The sequence below is a fragment of the Siphateles boraxobius genome, unplaced genomic scaffold (genome assembly GCF_051911475.1).
Source record: "Siphateles boraxobius isolate OS27281-9 unplaced genomic scaffold, OSU_SipBor_1 41, whole genome shotgun sequence".
Lineage (NCBI taxonomy): Eukaryota > Metazoa > Chordata > Actinopteri > Cypriniformes > Leuciscidae > Siphateles > Siphateles boraxobius.
Window position 1 is genome coordinate 16,388,493 of NW_027509042.1, and position 21,060 is coordinate 16,409,552.

The 21,060-nt window shown below is 35.7% G+C and overlaps 2 protein-coding genes across 19 annotated transcripts in view; one reads left to right on the plus strand and one right to left on the minus strand.

The window, feature by feature from the left end:
• The window catches only part of dock7 (dedicator of cytokinesis 7), a 46,714-nt gene extending 38,115 nt beyond the window's left edge, over window positions 1-8,599 (minus strand). For 16 of the 17 annotated variants that reach the window (XM_077198605.1, XM_077198607.1, XM_077198602.1 and 13 more), the window contains exons 1-9: window positions 8,499-8,595; window positions 5,199-5,301; window positions 4,851-5,026; window positions 4,467-4,535; window positions 2,314-2,443; window positions 1,953-2,165; window positions 1,747-1,832; window positions 1,591-1,657; window positions 186-335 (exon numbers count right to left, since the gene is read on the minus strand). In XM_077198605.1, coding sequence (XP_077054720.1) covers window positions 186-335; window positions 1,591-1,657; window positions 1,747-1,832; window positions 1,953-2,165; window positions 2,314-2,443; window positions 4,467-4,535; window positions 4,851-5,026; window positions 5,199-5,301; window positions 8,499-8,536 — 1,032 coding nt within the window. In that variant the 5' untranslated portion in view covers window positions 8,537-8,595. Of the gene's footprint in view, window positions 1-185; window positions 336-1,590; window positions 1,658-1,746; window positions 1,833-1,952; window positions 2,166-2,313; window positions 2,444-4,466; window positions 4,536-4,850; window positions 5,027-5,198; window positions 5,302-8,498 lie in introns of all 17 variants that reach the window. The other variant, XM_077198592.1, reaches the window with a different exon arrangement.
• Window positions 8,600-9,765: 1,166 nt separating this feature from the next.
• atg4c (autophagy related 4C, cysteine peptidase) lies at window positions 9,766-19,150 on the plus strand. 2 transcript variants are annotated; one of them, XM_077198631.1, is made up of 11 exons: window positions 9,766-9,984; window positions 10,305-10,431; window positions 10,531-10,614; window positions 12,074-12,307; window positions 13,744-14,068; window positions 14,189-14,259; window positions 15,051-15,217; window positions 15,951-16,029; window positions 16,709-16,785; window positions 17,280-17,399; window positions 17,728-19,150. In XM_077198631.1, exons 2-11 carry the CDS (start codon window positions 10,320-10,322, stop codon window positions 17,887-17,889), a joined length of 1,431 nt encoding a protein of 476 aa, XP_077054746.1. In that variant the 5' UTR covers window positions 9,766-9,984; window positions 10,305-10,319; the 3' UTR covers window positions 17,890-19,150. The 2 variants fall into 2 exon arrangements, with proteins under 2 accessions (XP_077054746.1, XP_077054747.1); XM_077198632.1 differs by having other exon boundaries at window positions 9,914-9,984; window positions 10,531-10,610.
• Window positions 19,151-21,060: the final 1,910 nt, after the last annotated feature.

Sequence of the window (21,060 nt, forward strand, 5' to 3'; positions counted from 1 at the left end):
TCATAATTAAACTGTCCTATTGTCTTGAAACTATCAATTTATGCAAGAATGTTAAAAAAGCATAAATAAATATGTTATACTATCACATGGTTCCAGTCTTCAATGTCACTTCAGATCATTCTAATTAGAAATCAATCTAATATGATGAACTGGTGCTTAAGATTATAAATAGTTATGTAACCAACCTTGATAACAAGGAAGACATCTTGGGAAGGGTAGGTGATTGAAAAGACGGCAGAGCGGGCCAGGGTGGAGATAGCAGCAGATGGGATGTGTGATCGGAGCATGGCCTTCATTTGCTCAGAGTTCAAGTCAAAGTAAAAGTTCTCTGATATCTGAGGATTAAGACAGGAAAACGATAGGATGCATTAATGTCTGTGGGAGTCTCTAGGAACAACTGTAATCTTAAAACAACTGACTACTACCCTCTAGTGTTGAAATCAGTTAGCAATGTCATGTTTCCTCTACAAACAAATGTAAAATATATTTTATTTAACAGCAGAGGTGGGTAGAGTATCCAAAAACTAAAAGTACAAGTACTTTTAGAAATATTTACTCAAAGTAAAAAAGTAATCATTTTAATAGCTACTTGAGTAAGATTTAAAAAGTATCCAATGATACTAGTTTCATTGGTTACTAGTTTACCAATTTTACCAGTTACTAGTTTCTTCGGATCATATGTACCTGCAGTTTTGCATTGAAATGCATGTAAAGGGGACCACTGACACGTAGAAAAAAAAAAATTCTTCACGTGTTCGCACTCATGACTGCTATTGAACATCTGAACACAAACAATGATCAAATGCGCATTGATGGATCTTCTTCCGTCTGTTATCCAAAATGTAATGTCTGCATGTGCGTGTAAACTGGTTAACTGTGTGGAAGCACAGGCATTCCTTTTCAAGACGAACAGGTCGCAGCCGTTGGGCAAAACCCAAAAAATTGCAAGTTGCCAGGTGGTCATTTCATACTGGGTGAACAATGGTAGCTTATTTAATGTATAAATTAAGGTATGTATTAAAAAACTGTTAATGTCATACTTTGTAGTAGTGGTATTGTGTATTTAGAGTAATCTGTTTATTCTCCTGATGTTCTTAAATTTCATGTTATGACTCCGATTGAGAAATCACTTCAGAATATTCAGTGCAGGAAACTGAAAAAATAATTCAAACAGATTCGCAAAACAATTTAGACAGTTGTGCCAAATTACTTAAGTCTTTGAAAAGAATTGACTTAAAAGAGTGATTCATTTGTGAAAAAAGAAACAGCGCGCTTGGAATAAACTACGCATTTCTTAACATGTATTGCATTCAAATAAAGTAAGGAGAGAAACGTCACCCAGCGTAACAAAGTAAAAGTACAGTTTTCATTAGAAATGTACTCGAGTTAAAGTGAAAGTACCCACATTTAAATCTAATCTTAAAAAGTACACATTTTCCCAAAAAATACTCAAGTAAATGTAACAGAGTAAATGTACTTCGTTACTCCCCACCTCTGTTTAACAGTAAACTACTTAATATTCATTATTTGGGCTTTAGATTTCCACACACATTTTAACTGTAAATTACAAAAGGAATCATAACAGCTCACCCTTTTCTTTTCTTTGATATCATATAAGGCCAAACTTGCAAATATTGGCTCAATTTCTATCTCAAACCTTAAAAGTAAGAAGAGAAGCATATCAGCAAAATTGTAATTGTAGTTGTAAGGTTAAATTTGAGCCCGCAAAGGCTGTTCCCCACTTACTTCAAGGACAAGCACTTGACGAGAAGCCTTTGACCGAAATGTTCTTTGGGAACATCAGGCACACAGTGGCGCTCAATGGGTTCTTCCTAAATGAAGGAAGGGAAAAAGAACGCAAGAAACTGTATTAATCCTGAAAAGAATGAACATGAAATTTGAAATTATCTTTGGACTTGTATGAATTAATCAAACAAAATGTCATACTCTACCTCATCCAAAGCGGGATGCAGTGCGAAGAGCTCTCGATGACGGTTTGACTTGCGCTGGTCCTCATTGTGGCGGTCGATCTCCTCGTTGGGTACTCGATCCAGAAGGTGAGCCAGCAGAGCATCAGGCTGAGAGTTCTTCAGATCAAAAATACTGCAAGCCCAGCTGCCCCGTGGGGTGTCATCAATTGACATGGACCTTCGCTTCAGATCATCCTGTAACATGCAAAATCACTGATTATATTCAGAGAATTTAGAGAGAAACTCTCAGCAGAGGGACAGTGAGGGAATTGTGCAAGGGTATTATTCTACTGGGCTTAGCAACAAACAAAAAAACATGCAACAGTAGCAAAGACAGGTTTACCTGATCATCCTGATAGCTGCTGTGATCTGGCAACTCATCAGACTCAAAAACCTGCTTGGGTAAACCTCTCTGCCTCTCCTTCTGCTTATCCAAAGTGTTGGGGTTAAACGCTGTGCCCAACTTGTGATACCTGTGGATCCAAAATATATTGATTATTACCTGTATGCTAATCAGTATGCAAAATGAGACCCAATAAATTAAGTGATAAAATGTTCAATCCAAATGTCTCCACATGTACAGTGATGTGAATAAGTTAGGACACCCAAGCTAAAGTTTCCTAAAAAGAGGAATAAAAAATCATCTTTTGGAAATTGATCTTAATGCCTTAATTAGAAAAATGAGGAAAAATCCAATCTTTGAGGACACCAATTTTCTATGTGAATGAAGAATGTATCATAAATAAATAAATGTTCTTACTTAAAATACAGGTTGCATACATTATTCATACACAAAGAAAATTGGTATCCTTAAAGGTTGGATCTTTCCTCATTTTACTAAACGAAGGTCTTACGGGGTTGGAACAACATGAGGGTGAGTAAATACTGACAGAATTTTCATTTTTGGGTGAACTATCCCTTTAAGGCATTAAGATCAATTTCAAAAAGATGATTTTTTAATTCCCTTTTTAATCAACTTTAGCATGGGTGTCCTAACTTATTCACATCACTGTACATGATACATGGAATGATAAAAATCATGGAATTTGTTTTCAACCATTAAATAATAATTTAAATAATATATATACAATGTGTGTGTGTGTGTGTGTGTGTGTGTGTGTGTGTGTGTGTGTGTGTGTGTGTGTGTGTGTGTGTGTGTGTGTGTGTGTGTGTGTGTGTGTGTGTGTGTGTGTGTGTGTGTAAAACGATGACATAAAAAAATAAAAACAAATTCTATATTAATAATTTTACTTTTTTTAGGGATTAAGAGCATTAGCTGTTTAATCATAACAAAATGTGAATATATAACTAATTTCTAATTAAAATTAGTCACTACTCAAATTGTAATGAACAAGAAAACAAGATTATGCGAAGTATCACATTTTTATATTTTGTCAGTAAAGCTTCACACATTATCTTTTGCAATGAGTAGTTTGCATAGTAATGTTAAAATTCAGTTCAGTGCTTTGTTAATAATGGATAAAATTACAGAAATTCTGTCCACATAATTATGTGAAAGTTTGTAGGCTCAAGATAAACTTCCAATCTTCTGAATGACATTAATTACTTCACCTTTATACACATATGAAAAAGTATTCCCTTCTGCCTCTCAACAACATAATGCTGTTTTCTCTAGCACAATGATGAATGGCTTTCAGTTAAAACAGCTCAAACATGCATTTTAGTCTGGGAATCGCTTAAGCCTTTAAACATTACATGATCTTAGTCAGGATAAGAGTTTTCAGATTATCAATTAAGAATCACCAAAGCAACTGATTAAGGCCTTAAAATGTAGTTAAAAGCCCCAGTCTAAAGTATCATAAAATACAGCAGGCAAAATACACTTGAATTCCTTTTTGTCAGTTATGAACAGGCCCACACAAAAAATGATGCCTGCAGAAATCGACAGATAGTGTTGCAGATACTTCCGCAGGATTAAAACATCCGTCAATCACAACGAGGCACCAAGAACGTTACACTCTCAGGTCCATTGAACACATTTTTAATATTTAAATCCATGTAGCAGAATTCTGCAGATTGTCCTCCAAAACATCAATGTAAAAAGTAGGGCTGGGAAAGATAATCGCGATACATCGCATCCAAAATAAAAGTTTGTGTTTACATAATATATGTGTGTGCACTGTGTATTATCATTTTGTATATATAAATACACACATGCATGTATACATATAAGATTTTTTTTTATGTATATATAAAATATTTATATTTATATATAATATAAATTATAAATAAATATATACAGTATATACATGAAAATATTTCTTAAATATATACATGCATGTGTGTGTATTTATATATATATATATATATATATACACAAAATAATTATACACAGTGCACACACATATATTATGTAAACACAAACTTTTTACATAGTTTGTGTTTTACATAGTTACATGGGGGGGGGGGGGGGGGGCAGATGTAAAGATGAAATCTAGTGAAGCACGTAAAATGTAGCACTTATAAATATCGTACTTGCGGTTAACGATGGCCCAGTCCTCAGTGTAAGACCGGATGCAGTCTCTGACGTGTGAATCATTCTCACTGGAAAATCATTGAAAATAGGAGCAAGTTAAACTTGTTAAATCAGTGAATGACAGTGATGAGTTTCACAACTCTGCTGACAAAATAAAAAGCAATACAGAGAAAAATGTGGTTACCTGCTATTCATATAAATTAATTTGTTCATATTTTTAATAAGCATTTTAGGCCTAACTGACTATTGGCATATTAATAGAATGTGATTTTAAAACTGTTCGCAATGACAATTCGATGTAATTTATACATTTTTTCATTGTGTACATTTTAGTTTTCAGGATGCATACTAATGTCTGCCTCAATTCTCCAAAACACACTCACCCCTCCTCAGGCACAGCCTGGCCAAGAGTTCGGCACTCTCTTGGCGTGTGAAGCACTTCAATATCATCTGGAGGAAACTCGATCAGATCTCTCAAAGGTCCTGACTCTATAATGGGAGGGTGCGTGATCAAATACTCCTCAAAATCCACTGGCTCTATAGCCTCTGTCAGAGGAATCTGTAGGGAGAAATCCAAAGAGGAAAAGAAAGAGAATGTGCGAACTGTTGCCACTATCCACCAAGAAAGACAGTATCACACTGAAGGGATAGTGGTGGTATATACTTTCTGAAGAGTCAATCTCTCCGATTTAACATAGAAAAAAATATTTGATTGGAAATGTTTTACTTACAGCATTGCTAATGGCATTCCCACCCACACTGAGGTTTTTGAGAAGTTGAGGAGAGCCTCCGTACTGACCAGAAATCTGCTTCCTGACCTCAGCTGCTACAGTCCTGGGGAACAACAAGAGAGCGTAGATGGTATTATAATACAAACCACAGAAGAATCCCATGACCTGACAGTCATCTCACATTAAACAAATCATAGAATAAAGGCTAAGTTTGGGGTTAGTAAGATAATAAACATAGCTATATTTTTTATATTATTAAAAAATAATACTTTAATTCAGCAAGGATGCATTAAATTGATCAGAAACGATAGATCAAATGCTGCTCTTTTGAACTAGACTAGTCATAGAACAATCTGGGAAAAATGCATCACGGTTTTCACAAAAATAATAAAACAGCTGTTTTCAACACTGATAATAATAATTAAGAAATGTTCCTTGAGCACCAAATCAGCAAATTATAATTAATTCTGAAGAATTGTGTGGCAATGGAGTAATAACTTTTTCATTACAGGAATACTATTAGATAAATTTTAATATATATTTAAAAATAGTTATTTTAAATTGTGAGAATATTTCACGTTTTTATTTATTTTTACTGGGGTTTTTTTATTAAATAAATGCAGCCTTTGTGAATATAAGAGACTTCTTTCTGAAACATTAAACGATCTTACCAACCCCAGATTTTTTTCTAAAGGAAGTGTAAAACACAACAGTTGTCGCATGACCTCCCTGTGTTTGCATGTTTAATTCAATGCCATTCTTATCACCTTGGAAATCTAAATATGGTTATTTTGCATTTTTATGTTAAGACTAAATAGTGTCTTTCTAAACATGTGAGCCAACAAATGAATCATGATAAATATTACTGACTTTTCCATCCCACTGGAAATCAAGCACACAGCATGATAAAGAACAGTACAGTACAGTAAAACACCATCTAATCTTGCATACGGTGTACAGTTAATGTAGGCCTACAGTGTGCAACAAATTGCTTCCTGCTAAAATGGAACAAGTAGCCTAGTTATGATATTCCAAATAGCCATTATAAGATCCTTTTTTTTTTGGTCTTGTCTCAGGCTTTTGTAAATGACAAATATGTATGATACATCAAACAGATACAGCATACTGGGCTCACTAAAATGACACACTGAAAATGTGGCCACTATTTATTTTCCATATTTTTCTAACAAAATATATTTTAAGATGACCATGCACAAATCAGGCAGCAGGAATAGTAAAAAAAGACACAAAATCATAATATTAATGGATCTTTAATAGGACTCGGCTTGGAAAGTTCACAGCAAAAAAAATAAAAAATAAAAAATATATATATATATATACCCACACACACTCACACTCTCAAGTGCCTGTTGCTTATGACTGCCAATAGGTTATTGACAAAGGTCCATTACTATTGAGTAGACCTATAACAAAATTGTAATGAATTACTTTTTTCTTTTAGCTTTCACAGACTGAATTATAGCTAGGCCTGTAAAGTACAACCAGAAAACAAATACTTAAGTTTGAATCAAAGCAATGTGTCTGGTCAGCAGTAAGAGTCAAATCGACAGTATTATTATCAGAATGTCTTTGTCGTAGCATAGTCTACCAGTCAATATCCCTAATCAGAATCCTCTTCTACTATGTGTAGGATGACGTACACCAAAACAAAAACCCGCCCTCGGTTGGTTCTGGAGGGACCTTTATTTAGGCTGGACATTCCTGAAGAGGGAACAGATGATTAGCCCACAAATGTGTTGTTTACTGAGGACCCGGCCATGAATTTCGGTGCATATTTCACACACCTCTGAAAAAGTCTTAACAGAGCCATGAGAAACAGTTTCTGTGACTTACGAGAAAAGCTTTCAGATCCAATTAGCACTGTCTGCATTCAATAAAATTAAAATGGAAAAAGGGGGGAAATCCAAGATTTTCAGAGCTTTCAGTTTTGTTGTGACTGTGAAAAAATTTGATATACATTGACTTTTCTGAGGCTTTATATTCTCTATATACTATGGGTGATAATAAAACATCCACTGACATTCTTTTATTAATAAAAACAAAACTAGTAAAGTTTTTGATCATATCAATAAACATGTTTTTCTATTTGCTTGGTAAGAACTAACGATTGGAATCAGGGCAGCGGGTGCCACCAAGTCTATATTGAATGATCTTATCATAACATTACACGTCACTGACAAGACAACAACATTTTTAAGCATCTGGGATATGCCATGACTGTGGAAACCACAGGGGAGCCTAAAAGGTCACTTCCTTTTTTAGATCCATATGTGGTCTAATCTGTGACTTAACATCACAAAAGAAATCTCAATTGAAAATATATGTCTAAAGTCAATGATGAGACTTAATTATAGTCTATTACAATAACCCAGGGGCCTTGCTCCACAAAGTACAGGCCACTAGCCAAAATCTAAACAGATTTAACTTAAGCATCAATCACAGTGTCATTACAGGGCCAAGTATCTGATTTAATTTAATGATACATTGTATTGCAGGTTATTTTAGATCGTATTCCTAAATTGCCTTTAGCTATATCAAGCAATCTGAGCACTTGTCACTTGACGTTGATAGTGTTCTCTATGATACACAAGACATGCTTATGCATTATTACCCATGATCTCTAGGCGTAAAATCATTGTTTACATTATTTTAAAATACATTTTCATTTTAATGAACCATATTCTTGAAATCAAAGCCGTAGTGCACTGTACATTTCCAATATGATTGCATATTGACTGCTACACAATCTCAGAAATTGCATTATGGCAGCATAACATCTCATGATCCTATCGATGTGTCAGTATGTCAAGCCATCGTCTCACAAAACCCAAACACTGCATTCCATTGATTCACTCCAAGTCTGCATCGTTAATTCCCTATATGGGCTCAACCAAAGGCGCATTTGTGGATTATAAACCCAGCGATGAAGACTGATTTTAATGCACAGAAGCACAAAGGCATCATAGCCGACTGCTGTCTTGCAGCTTAGGGTGGGTCACTCGGGCATCTCAATGGCTGTGACTCAAAACCTAGAGAGCTGTCTACCTAGACAACATTCCAGACGAGCTTATCCGACTCAAACGTGCTGGCTGGGTAGGGAGCTCACTATGTTTTAAGACGCAGCCTATAAATCAGGGTCTGATCCAGCTAACTCAACGCCTAGGCCTTATTTGGAAAAGACAGGCACACTCGCCAACTCCATCAGGCAGCATACAAAGAATGGTCGCACGGCTCGGGGAGAACATATATATAAACAGGAGATGCGTTAGTTATCCTTACCTGCTGATTTTTTGGGCAAAGGCGCGGCGCTCAGCCATGACTGTAGCCACTGAGTGCTCGAGTAACTCCAGCGCTCCAGCCGCGATATTCCTTCCCCACCCGTACCCGAATTCCGTTAAGCTCCACCTCCTGACTCCCAAAAGACGTCTGTGATTGGACAGTTGCAGAGTCAATCATAAAACCGTAGTAACCATAATAAACAGTGAGAGGAGCTCAGGGGCGGGACTTGCGGGTTACTGCTGGGAAAAATAACAACGCACAAGAGAACGTACCGTAAAACTGGAAAAACAAACGCATATTATCTTTTACAGATTAGATGAGATTATTATTATTATGCTTTTTTTTTGTCTATCTGTTTTTTAGATTTCTCTTACCAGCATGACATTTTATAGGGAATTAAACAGTGCAGTCTTTTAGTATCGTGGGCTGGAGTGTTCCCAACATGATTCATATCCTGTGCGTACAATAGAGGGCTCTTTTACAGGAAGCTATCAGTGTAACTAAAAAGTGTGAAATGCATCCGTTTCCACTTCCACCGATAGTGCAATCTGTAGCTTTATTTGTGTAACGTTATTGTAATATGCATAATTTTAACGCATTCGATAACTAATACTTTATAACATTGCAAAGAGCAATACTGTTTATAAATTATAGAAAAACTTAAAGAATAGATACTTATTTCATTTGATAATTAAAATTAGATTTTAATTAAAACTAGATTTTAACCCTTAACAAGCAAGAGTGGAAAATAATCAGCAAAAAATCATTTAATGTCACCTTTTATGTACTACATCTCCACTAAATTAAAGCATATCCAAAGGAGTTTTAGATATGTTTGATAAGCTATATTTTGGATTTATGTATCTCCCAAGAAAAAGTCATCAATATTTCTATGATTTATTTGATGCAAAATATGATGCATGTATGACATATCGTTCGTTTCGCTAAGGAAAACGTTTTATATAACCGTTTACAAAACCAATCTAAACGATTCGTTTACGCAATTAAACAAAGTATTTGTACAAATATTCTTCACTATGTTTTATCAATACACACACAATTAGTTGCTGTTAATAAATATTTTACTATAACATAAAATCTTTCCAACCATTGAAATTAATTTAAAAAGGAACCACATAACCACAAAACCCACAACCATCCTTTATTGCAAACCCGTAATATGCACCAATATGTGTCTAAAAACGTTTATTAACCAGTTTTTTTTTTTAACGAGTGGTTTAAAAGAACTGGTTGGCAGAAATGAGTCAGACGTCCTTATAACTAATCCAGAGCCATACAGAGATCTCTACTCCTATGATCTCTAGGCTACATGGCCCTGCACTAATCCATACGACTCCATGAAGAATGTGCCAGACGGGAGAATATTTTAAAATACCGCGAGACCGAACGAGAATAGCCACTTCCTCAAAATGTAAACAGAAGTGAGCAGTTGCACTGTGAGTTGTTCTGTAACAAGACATGTGAGGTATGTTTTAAAGTATATCTTTATATATTCAATTGTTTATTTTACAAGCTGTTCGCCGCTTGTTTGCATTTACATTTACAATTAATATAGACAACGTTGTAACGTTTTGAAGTGTAACAGTTACGCTCACTGATTAATTAGCATACTAGCCTCTTTTCTGTTCTGCTATTGTGTTAATATGGCCGTATTTTGATGATTCTTTACTATGCAACGTTATTATGGAAATGTGGTGTAAATGTCACCTGTGTGAGTAAATCAGTAAAATTACATCTTTCCACAAAGACATAACTTGTTTTGGTAATACTGAAAACTTTTAATAGAAAAAACTCCATCGTATGTGCTGTGATGGGTTCTGCTCCGTGGCTAATAAAATGGAGACTAAAGAGACCGACGAGGTGGAGAAACTGAAGTCCAAGTTTATGTCAGCATGGCACAATGTGAAGTACAGTATGTAATGACAGATCTCACTAGGATGTTAATTGCAGTCTTTCACAAGTGACATACCTGTGCACGTGACTAATCTTGCATTTTCTTTAACCCTTCAAGGTTGGGCTCTTAAATCAAAAACTGCCTTTAGCCGTAATTCTCCTGTTTTCTTGTTGGGGAAATGCTACCACTTCAAGGCTGTGGGTGAGATGTTTTACACAGAACATTTGCACATATTTCTTAAATTGTTATCCTTCACATTCTACCTTTATTTAAAGGGGTCATGAATATCTAATTTTCTAATCTGTTAAAATGTAGGTCATTGTACTGTAAAAACATCAGAACTCAAAACTTCCTCAGTAGTCCAATAACAGCTTTTATTGAAACCAAGCTCAGAAAAATACTCAGATTGTTACATTATCATGTAATAGTGCGACTAAAGACCCCCTCTGCAGAAGAATATCAACGTCTACTTCTACTACATCATCACATCTTTGGTCCCGCCCACTGGCTTGTTAGTGAGATGAGAATGAGAGAAGGGAGATACAGGATCACTGGACTAAAAATAACATTACCTGCCAAAAAACTAGGAAGTTTTTTTTTTTTTGTCAACTAGATCAATATCTCAGTAGATCTGCATTATTTGTGTATTCGGCACATTTCATTGTGGATTCTTTGATAAATCAGTCGCAATTTTGGCGCAGACTTTTACTGTAGGATATGAACCTGACAGTAATGCCTCAACATGTAAGTAACCATATTCTAACGCCTAATCTGTGATCAATAATTTCTAAAATGTATTAGTTCATGAACAGTCAGACATTCTTAGTCTCAAAACCGTTTATTGCTGTTTATGCTTCAGTAAATCAAGCCAGTGACTAAACTTCACATTCTTTCTCTTAGTAGCATGAAAATAATGTTAATTAAATTGTGATTAAATTATATACAGTAAGCGATTTAAGAACCCTTGAGTCCGTTTATAATCGCTGACGCTGTCAATCAAACAGTGCGAGTTTATCAGTGACTGAGTTCTGGACTCTCGCCAAAACTCGCATTATCGCCTAATCAATGACGCTGTCTACACTGCACAATCTCTTATTTATTTTGTGTTTGTTATGATGAAAGCATTCGTAAGAGTGCAGAAATCTAGTAGCAATGACGACGAGATCACTGCATTCATGCGCTCAACAGGCATGTCTGTCATCGGCTACAATGCTCATTGCTGCAACATTTCATGCGACGGAAGTAGATTAAATATAATGCTATAATCAACACTTTTCACGATTTGTTAATCTCGACAGCTGCAATAGTAAAAATGTAGTAAAAGTTTTCTACAGGATTCCAAATGTAATACTTCATTTCATATGCAAATGTTAGCCAATCACAGCAGTGGGCATTTACACTTAAGTCTCATAGTAGACACGCCCCTTCCAACAGAGCATTTAAATCAGAAGCTAAAATCAGGGTAGAAAATGGCTTTCTGTTTCTAAATGATGACAATTTTTATAAGTGCACCTCAGGAAACAATATAAAATAACTGTATAAATGCAGTTCATGACCCCTTTAATATATCTGGCATTTTAAAATGAAAATGATGGCACTAATTTCTGACACCGACACACCAGATGTATCATGAAATGTTTGCTCTAACTGTTGCCCTTAGATGATGAAAGTCCTACTGAGAGTCATTCTGCTGAGGGATTAGATGGCGATGTTGTCACAGGCAATGTTGATGGATTTCGAAGGGACTTCACCTCACGAGTTTGGCTGACCTATCGAGAAGAGTTTCCCGCCCTTCCAGGCTCCACCCACACTTCAGACTGTGGGTGGGGTTGTACACTCCGGGCAGGGCAGATGATATTGGCCCAGGCTCTCATGCTTCACATCTTGGGTAGAGGTGAGATCGGGTGGAGAGAGAATTGGTTATGATGATGATGAGTAATGAGTAGATGCATTCAGCGTTTACCCACTTTTCTTTTATATACACTGCCGTTCAAATGTTTGGGATCGGTAAAATTTATATTTTTATATATTTATATAATTTATTTAAAAGACATCAATACTTTTATTCAGCAAGGATGCATCAAATTGATCAAAAGTTACAGTAAAGGCATGTATAATGTTAAAAAAAAGGTTCTTTAAAAAAATATTTATATGTAACTTTCTATTCATCAAAGAAATTTTGGGGAAAAAAATTATACGCAACTGTTTTCAAGATTTATAATAATAATAATGAATGTTTTTTGAGCATCATATTAGCATAATGATTTCTGAAGGATCATGTGACACTGAAGATTGGAGTAATGATGCTGAAAATTCGGGTTTGCATCAGAGGAATAAATACATTTTTTAAATATTAAAAATAAAAATAAATTAAATTGTCATAATATTTAACAATATTACTATTTTTTTTTGTTTTTTTTTTTAATCAAATAAATGCAGCCTTGGTGAGCATAAGAGACTTAAAAATGTGTGAGAGTGTGATTGATTATATTTTAGCAACAGACACCCCAGAACATTTTTTTTTGAGCTCTCTCTCAAAGTTTTTCTCATTTACATAATGAAATTCTTATTAAAAAATTATTTTAGAGGTTGGGTATTTCAGTGTCAGAGGTTGTCACTCTCTAAAGGATGAGTTCTCAAATGATTAATGGAGGACGGTTTTGTGTAATATGTTGAACAGGCCACGGCATTTGCCAGTTTAATACCTTCATTCAAAAAACAACATTGAAGCGTCATCCAGAGCCCACGCCTATAATGAAATATGTCATTATAGAAATATCTGTCTATAAAGAGGCTAATGGCTAATAAAATATACTTATTGGCCAATTACAGGCCTTGACACTTAGCAAGGTCATTACCTAATGGCCCCACAGCCAGGTCCGGCACCTTTATGACCCTCAGCACTTCTACCTACACCATTTCAGACACCCACTCTGTTTGTGAGGATAAAATGTAGTAAAGGTGAAATACTGACTACATTGAATATCATAATTGGACTTTTGTTCTTGCACAAGCCCTACTGTCCATTTAAAAGTCAAATTTATGCCTGTCACATCTGGAGAAATCTAGGACAAACTTTCAGGAGTTCTGAAAGACTTTTGCTTCATTGTTTCTTAGTGCACCATATTGATATAATTTATAAGATATAAGATATAATTTTGTGAGGTAATTAACAAAATAAAAATTAGAATTAAGAGGCAGATTATTAACAACTACAAATAAGTAAATGCAAATCAAGCTCTGAAAAAGTATTTACTTGCTGCATCCTGAAAAGCACAAAAGTATTTTTTCTTATACATTTTTTTTTAAAATAATTCTCTCTGTCACCAGACTGGACCTGGTCCGAAGCACTGACCTTGGAGCCGCTGGATGCAGAGACATGGACCAGCAGTGCAGCACGGAGACTGGTGGCCACATTAGAGGCCTCCATTCAAGGAGAAAGAGTACAGGTCACCCTGCCTCTCTGTCCTGCTCAAGGAGGGGCTGAGGAGGCCGACTCATACCTACAAGAGGCATATCATCGCACCATTGTGTCCTGGTTTGGGGACGGACCGTCAGCCCATCTGGGCATCCACAGACTAGTGCAGCTAGGAATGACTTCTGGAAAACAGGCAGGAGATTGGTACGGCCCAGCAGTGGTGGCACACATACTCAGGTAAAGAGTCCATAATACATACATGTTTTTATAGTGTTTAAGTCACCCATTCCTCATTATAATGTTCAGTATATCAAATATATCTCACCCTGTCACTCTTTCTTCCTATACGTCCCTCAGAAAAGCTGTTGATGAGGCAGCAGAAGCAATGCTGAAAGGGATAAGTGTTTATGTGGCACAGGACTGCACCGGTATGGAACATTTCGATCTAAACTCTTTCACAGAACAGCAAAAGGGCAAATATGATTAATAGAAGACTTCTGACATTTAAAACCACTAGTGAAATTGCTTATACTTTGTCTTTTTATTTATTACAAATTTTCATCAAAAAAATATATTATGAGCACAATATTATAAGCAAAAAGTGCTTCAACAAAAAATATTAAAAAAACATTCTCAGCTCTGATAATAGTAAGAAATGTTTCTTGAGCACCAAATTAACACATTGGAATGATTTCTGAAGGACCATGTGACACTGAAGACTGGAGTAATGATGCTGAAAAGTCTTTGCCATCACAGGAATGAATAATATTTTAAAATATTTTAGAAAATAATTATTTTAAATTTCACAATATTACTGGGGTTTTTTTTTTTACTGTATTTTTGATCTAATAAATGCTGTCTTAAAAATCTTACCTAACTTTTGAATAGTAATGTGTACATATTATAATACAAAACCAACACACACCAAATATCTTTAAGCTATCTCACAGACATCGTACAATCGTTGCTGAATTGTGTATTGTGAGAGTACAAGTACAATTAGGGCACTTTCACACTTGGTTCGGTTCGCGGGTGAGCACCCGAGTTCGGAAAACTGCGTTCACATCATCCAAATGAACCAAAGTCGGATGTCAATCGAACCCGGGTGCGCACCAAAAGTGCCAGTGTGAAAGCACCCTTAGATTCAGTAACCGCTATATTTTTCCCACTTCACAGAGAAATGTACCTGTTTTTGACCTCTGTTGTTGATTGTCTGCAGTGTATAGTGCTGATGTTATTGATAGCCATTCAGTGCACACGAGCAGCCACTGTGATCCTCAGGGACTCAATACTGGCGCTGCCCCTGATAGTAGAGCTGTCATCATCCTCATTCCTGTGAGATTGGGTGGAGAGAAGATCAACCCAGAATACTTAAGCTTTGTCAAGGTGAGGCTTTGGTATGGAAGCTTGTTTCCGCCACAGAATAAAACATTTTAAAAGATAATTGCAACCTTTTATCTCACAATTGCGAGATTACATTTTGCAATTCTGACTTTATAACACACAATTACAAATTGATATGTCGCAATTGCGAGTTTATATCTCGCAATTCTGACATCATTTCTCAGAATTGTGAAATATGAACTCGCAATTGCGAATTATAAAGTCCAATTTCCTAAACATTGATTAATTCAATAGTCAAATACTGACTTTTTTCCTCAGAACTTTATCACACGCAATTGCAAGTTTATATTATGCAATTCTGACTTAATATCTCCCAAATGCATGTTATAAAGTCAGAATTGTGAGATATAAACATGCAATTCTGAGAAAAAAAGTCAGAATTGCGAGTTTAGTTCTCGCAATTGTGAGTTTATATCTCACAATTCTTACTTTATAATACACAATTGCGACTTTAACGAGATAAAAAGTCAGAATTGCGACTTTACATCTCGCAGTTGTGAGATAAAAAGTCGCAATTACCTTTTTTTTATTTTTTTATTCTGTGGCGGAAACCAGCTTTGATACTTTGGAGATCACCCAAATCTCCAAATACAGTTGTACAAATACAAACTAGATCATACAATGACAAAAAAAAAAACCGAAATATTTGTTAAAGATGTGGCTATCAACTTACAATACAGTGATCTTAACTGTTCTCTTTTTCTTTCCTCCCCAGAGCATATTAAGCTTAGAGTACTGTATCGGCATCATTGGAGGAAAGCCTAAGCAGGCCTACTATTTTGTTGGATTTCAAGGTTCGTTTTTTATTCAGAAGTCATTATGCGCACTCTTCAAGAGACAAAGTAAAAGAATACATGCTAAGAGAAGGCCAGCGGCATCAGAGAAGCTTATTTTATTTTTTCCGAACCCACCAAAGTTACTACACCATTTATCATTTGAGGCAATCTGAAATGGCAGGCTTTCTCCACTTACATAAGTAGCTTGCATAGATTTCAGAGCTACCCAGAGTAGCCCACTCTCGATCACCTGCAGGAGCCAGTGGAAACCTTCAGTTGGACATGTTGGTAGTCAATATTTACCCATTTACATTTTAGCAATTCGAAATACACTCCGCGATGATGTCTAAATGACAAGCAATACATTCTCCCTGCCAGGCCCAGCCCGTTGTCTGCATTCATCATATGCAAATGATGTAATATAATTGCATGTTTGTAAAAGTAATTCCTCCACACCAAAATTAAATGACAGCCCCCTTTGCTGCATAAAGAATGTGCTTGTACAACCAGATTCGATTATGCAGCGTTTAATCCATCCGAGTTTAGGAAGGACCAAAAAAAATTCTCGCATTTGATTGTTTGAAGCCCAACTGAGGTGGGTGACTTTGAGCTGCTCTGCATAGATATTGGGCAAGGATAGGCATTATAATAATCACTGTGTTTTTTGAATAACTTGTCTTTTGTTTTGTCCTTGCAGATGACAGCTTGATTTACATGGATCCTCATTACTGTCAGTCTTTTGTGGATGTCAGCACAAGCGATTTCCCTCTGCAGGTAATGTGGAATTACAAAAAGCTGACCGGCGCACGGTGATGTGAATTTAATAGTTTCTGTACTTAAGGGTATGAATCTGAAAGTAGACCTCCACACTCAATTACCGAACACTAGAGATTTACACATTGTTCGGGTCTTTGTATCAGCTCCAACATTTTATATAGCTCCAACGATTTTATATTTCAGCATCATAACTTATTTTTACGCTTTTTGCATGCTGTAGCAAGTGGCCTGGCGAAAGACAGAAATATTGGGCCATACTTTTTGCTCGGCTGTCTAAGCCTTTCAGATCTCCGGCAGAATTCAACATTTGTCAAAAAACGTGTCAAAAAGTAAAATATTTTATTTCTGCAATCTGATCGTTTCACATGAACACGCATCCATCATTTGGAGCCGCAGGATTGTATGGATCACTGTGATTTCACAAACATGGAAAACAAATTGCTGCTTTTGACTCATTTTAATGGATATTTCATCTTTTTTCTTCTTTAAAGTCCTTTCATTGCCCATCACCAAAGAAAATGCCTTTCAGTAAAATGGACCCGAGCTGTACCATTGGTTTCTTCTCCAAAAATGTCGAACACTATGAAAGAATTTGCAACGAACTTGCAAAGGTGGGTAAACCTTTGTTCATGTTTTAATTGAAGTATAGCAAAAATTTTTGATAAATGGCAAATGGCATGTTCATTTTCATTTTAAAATGTTGTATTATGTTATGCCTAAATTCACATACTGTCCAAGAAAAAACAGCAAAATATTTCCCTTTTAAGCTTTAGAAAGGCAGCTATTTAAGTTTCCGTCAGCAGGTGGCAGCATTTAACTAGGTAATTGGAAACTGTGAAACTATTGGCACTGCTCCCAGCAGAGACTAATGTTAGGGGCAAATGTTGTATGTTATTTAAAACATTTTAGGTTGATAAACAGTGTTTGTTAATTTGCTAGATATTGGAGCCGTCGTCTAAAGAGAAGTACCCTGCATTCACCTTTATGAAGGGACACAGGAAGGATTATGAACTTTCGATGGCTGTAGAAAAGCGAGAATGGCCTTTCATCAGGGACTCAAAAAAAGCAGGGACAACATCGGGAGACTTTGTGCTTCTCTGAGAGAACCCTTCAAGCCTCTAACCAAGAGCCAAGTGATACACCACAAATCAGGGCTGTATTTACATAACACTGTGGGCCTAAACTATAGAACCCTCATGTCATTTCAGAAAAAGCCATTTAACAAAAAGACCAATCAGTGCATTCACTAGCTTAACAGAGTTGACCATTTAACTGAACCCATACTGATGTCAATGATTCTGTCAGTATGCGCTTGAAAGCCAAGTTTAATCCAGAGATGGTGATCATAGTCTGGAGTGTTTCATGCACATGGGCCATCCACATTTGCAATTTTATTTACTAGCTAAACCAGGAAACATTTCAGTGTGCTCATATAAATGCAATGGACATGCGTGGTTAATACATGTATTTTTTTAACAAGAATGTATTTTTTTCTCAAATAGAATCATGTTACTTTTCTCTGGGTACATATAATTAATTATTTCTTAAAACAATGAGTCAAAACACTTTTATTGTACTTTTAAATCTCCCGTTTTTGAAAGATATACATTATATGGTGATTTAACTTAAAAAAACTTATGTTTTATGTTATGTTAACTAGAAGGATAATGTGCCTTTACAAGTGAGTAGAAAACACTGTATCACATATAACTAATTATAGTGGTAGCTAGATCTCTCTGCTGCCAGCGTTTTAAAAAAAATATTTGTGATAGTGCATTGGTATGCACTGAAACTGTGCTTATTATAAGATGAATTAATGCCAAATAACAACAATACAGTAGCCAATATGAAAAACCATAATTTTAGCGCCACAAAGATCGTGTTAGTCTTTGGGAGCTCACTGTGTTATTTTTAAGGTGTAATGGAAGATATAAACCCGTATGAATCAAGGAGTAATTTATTATTAAATTATGCCTTATATATATACCCTCAAGTTTATTTTCTTGGTGATGTATCATTTTAACAAAATTGTAAATATGATGATATTGTACTGCCATGAATAGCTTTAATTTTTGTTAGAAACACCTTTGAACCAAAGCACTCGGCATTGAACAAAACTTTAACACTAGCTCTAATACAATGTTGATATATTATAGGTAACTTGCATAATTTTTTCATTTATTTATTCAAACCTATTAAATCCACCATTTGTCAAATTTAAGAGTTGTGTAAATTACTAACATGTATTTGTAGTAACACTATACTTTGATCGGCAAAATCATTTTGTACAATGAACGTTTCAGTTTTTTAATTGTTGGTTTCAAAAATGAAAAATAAATCTAATATGGTTAAATAATCAAAACGTGTTTCTACTCAATCTGTAATTACCTACAGGATTTATTTAAAGTAGTTCAACTTCCGTTCTTTACTGAACAGCAAATTTGTTATTGAGCTATTTTCAGTCTATTAACTCGTCTTCTCAACAAACACTGCAAATGAAAATGACCTGCACTTACTAACTCCTTTTCATAACCCATCCATGAAACAAATCTGTATCTGGTCATTACGTCATTTTCCAGGGCAAAGTAATTCTAAATATCCTTGCTTGGACTCTGTGTTGCCATGGTTAATTCTTCTGTTTCTTTTCCGTTTGAGTAATGCTTTGCTATTTTCATGTTAAATACAAATTCTTATATTAATAAGGTCATGGCCCATAGGGTCTGGTTGGGGGAACAAGTTGCCCTTCTGTGGAACCAAGCAAGCAGAATAAGTCACTGCCTGTCTCACCACTACATGTTGTGAAGACAGAAGCAGCGAAGCACAATAGCCCCATCGTCTCAGTGTCTGTGATCAGTAAATTCATTTAGGGCTGTATTTAGGAAACGAGGAATGGAGGAGAGCGGAAAAAGGGAAGTTTGGGACATTAGGGGTGAGGCAACATGCCGCCCTTTCCGTCAGTGTTACATGAAAGGTCGCTTGTGCTGGGAGGCATGGCTGCTTTGAGAAGACTTTGTGTTCTAGCCGTATTTATGAAGCTGCCTGTATGAATATTTGATTAATGAATCATTCTCTCTTGAGGGGGGGAACTCTGTATCTCAGCAGCGGCTACGGGACCATACCAGACCTCATCTCTCTGTTATAGCACAGCTGCCAATAGAGGCATTGATTCCGTCAGATTCCTTAAAATGTAATCTGCTCCGGCGAGCGAATTCCACAGATGAAAGAAGCGGAATTCTCTGAGAGGCTTCGTTTTGCAGGCAATTTGGATTGAATAAAGTTTTCTCTCTACTCTCTCTTTTTGATATGCATTTTGATAAGATAGGATATGACATAAGGTTTTTTGCTGCAGGCTGTAATGGAGAAAGCGCAGTCATTCATCTGGAAAGAACTATCAACAATCAGTTCAGTGTTTATTCCGTTTTTTTTCCTTAATGTCTTTCTTTTAGTTTCTAAGACCATCTCTTGTGGAAACCCAGGCAAAATTAGGCAAAGCACTTGATCGTTTCCTCCAGATGGAAATAGACATGCATTTACACATATTACACCAAGTTGAGGAAATTCTGGGTAGTCAGACAGACAGACAGACAGACAGGCAGACTCTTCAGGCAGGTTCATGAAATATGTTCTTGTGCAATGAATGTCACTGGGGTTTAAAACAACACTGGAATTACCAAACCAATAAAGAAATATATTACTAATACTATTTTACTGTAAAATAAAAAAATAGTATTTAATGATAATAATTTTAAATCTTATTTTACAAAAATTATTATTTAAAAAAAATATATTTTTTCAAACATGAAACTATAGTGCTTATATAGAGGTATACAGAAATATTGCTGCAAGCAGCAATTAAAAGGGGCAAGGGCAAAGAAGACAATAAGACGTGTCAACATGGCTGGGAGTGTCAGACCAACTGCAACAATGAGAAAATGAAGACAATTAAAGATGATTTTAGGCAAAATGGCTGAAAAAGCATATATACAGTAACTAAAAATGTGATTTAATTGATTATCAAGACACATACCGAGTTTTGTAAGGGTACACCAATGCATTCGTAAAGTTTTGCATTTAATATCATGATATTATGTTGTGATTAATGGCAACGTCCTTGTTTTGTTCTATCATAGCGCCACCAAGTGGCGCAGTTCCACCGCTTTTTTATGTGTTCTCAGAGTGAGCCCATACATGTCAAATTTGGTGAAAATATCCAATTTTGTTGGACTTATAGACATTTATATGTATGAGAGCATAAAAAATTACCCATGGGTG

Bases quoted from the DNA above. Each gene is read 5' to 3' on its own strand.
- atg4c (XM_077198631.1), top strand. From the start codon at position 10,320: ATGTGCTGTGATGGGTTCTGCTCCGTGGCTAATAAAATGGAGACTAAA. The intron at 14,260-15,050 runs GTATGGAACATT...GATTGTCTGCAG, and splicing joins TGTGGCACAGGACTGCACCG to TGTATAGTGCTGATGTTATT. The intron at 16,030-16,708 runs GTTCGTTTTTTA...TTGTCCTTGCAG, and splicing joins CTATTTTGTTGGATTTCAAG to ATGACAGCTTGATTTACATG.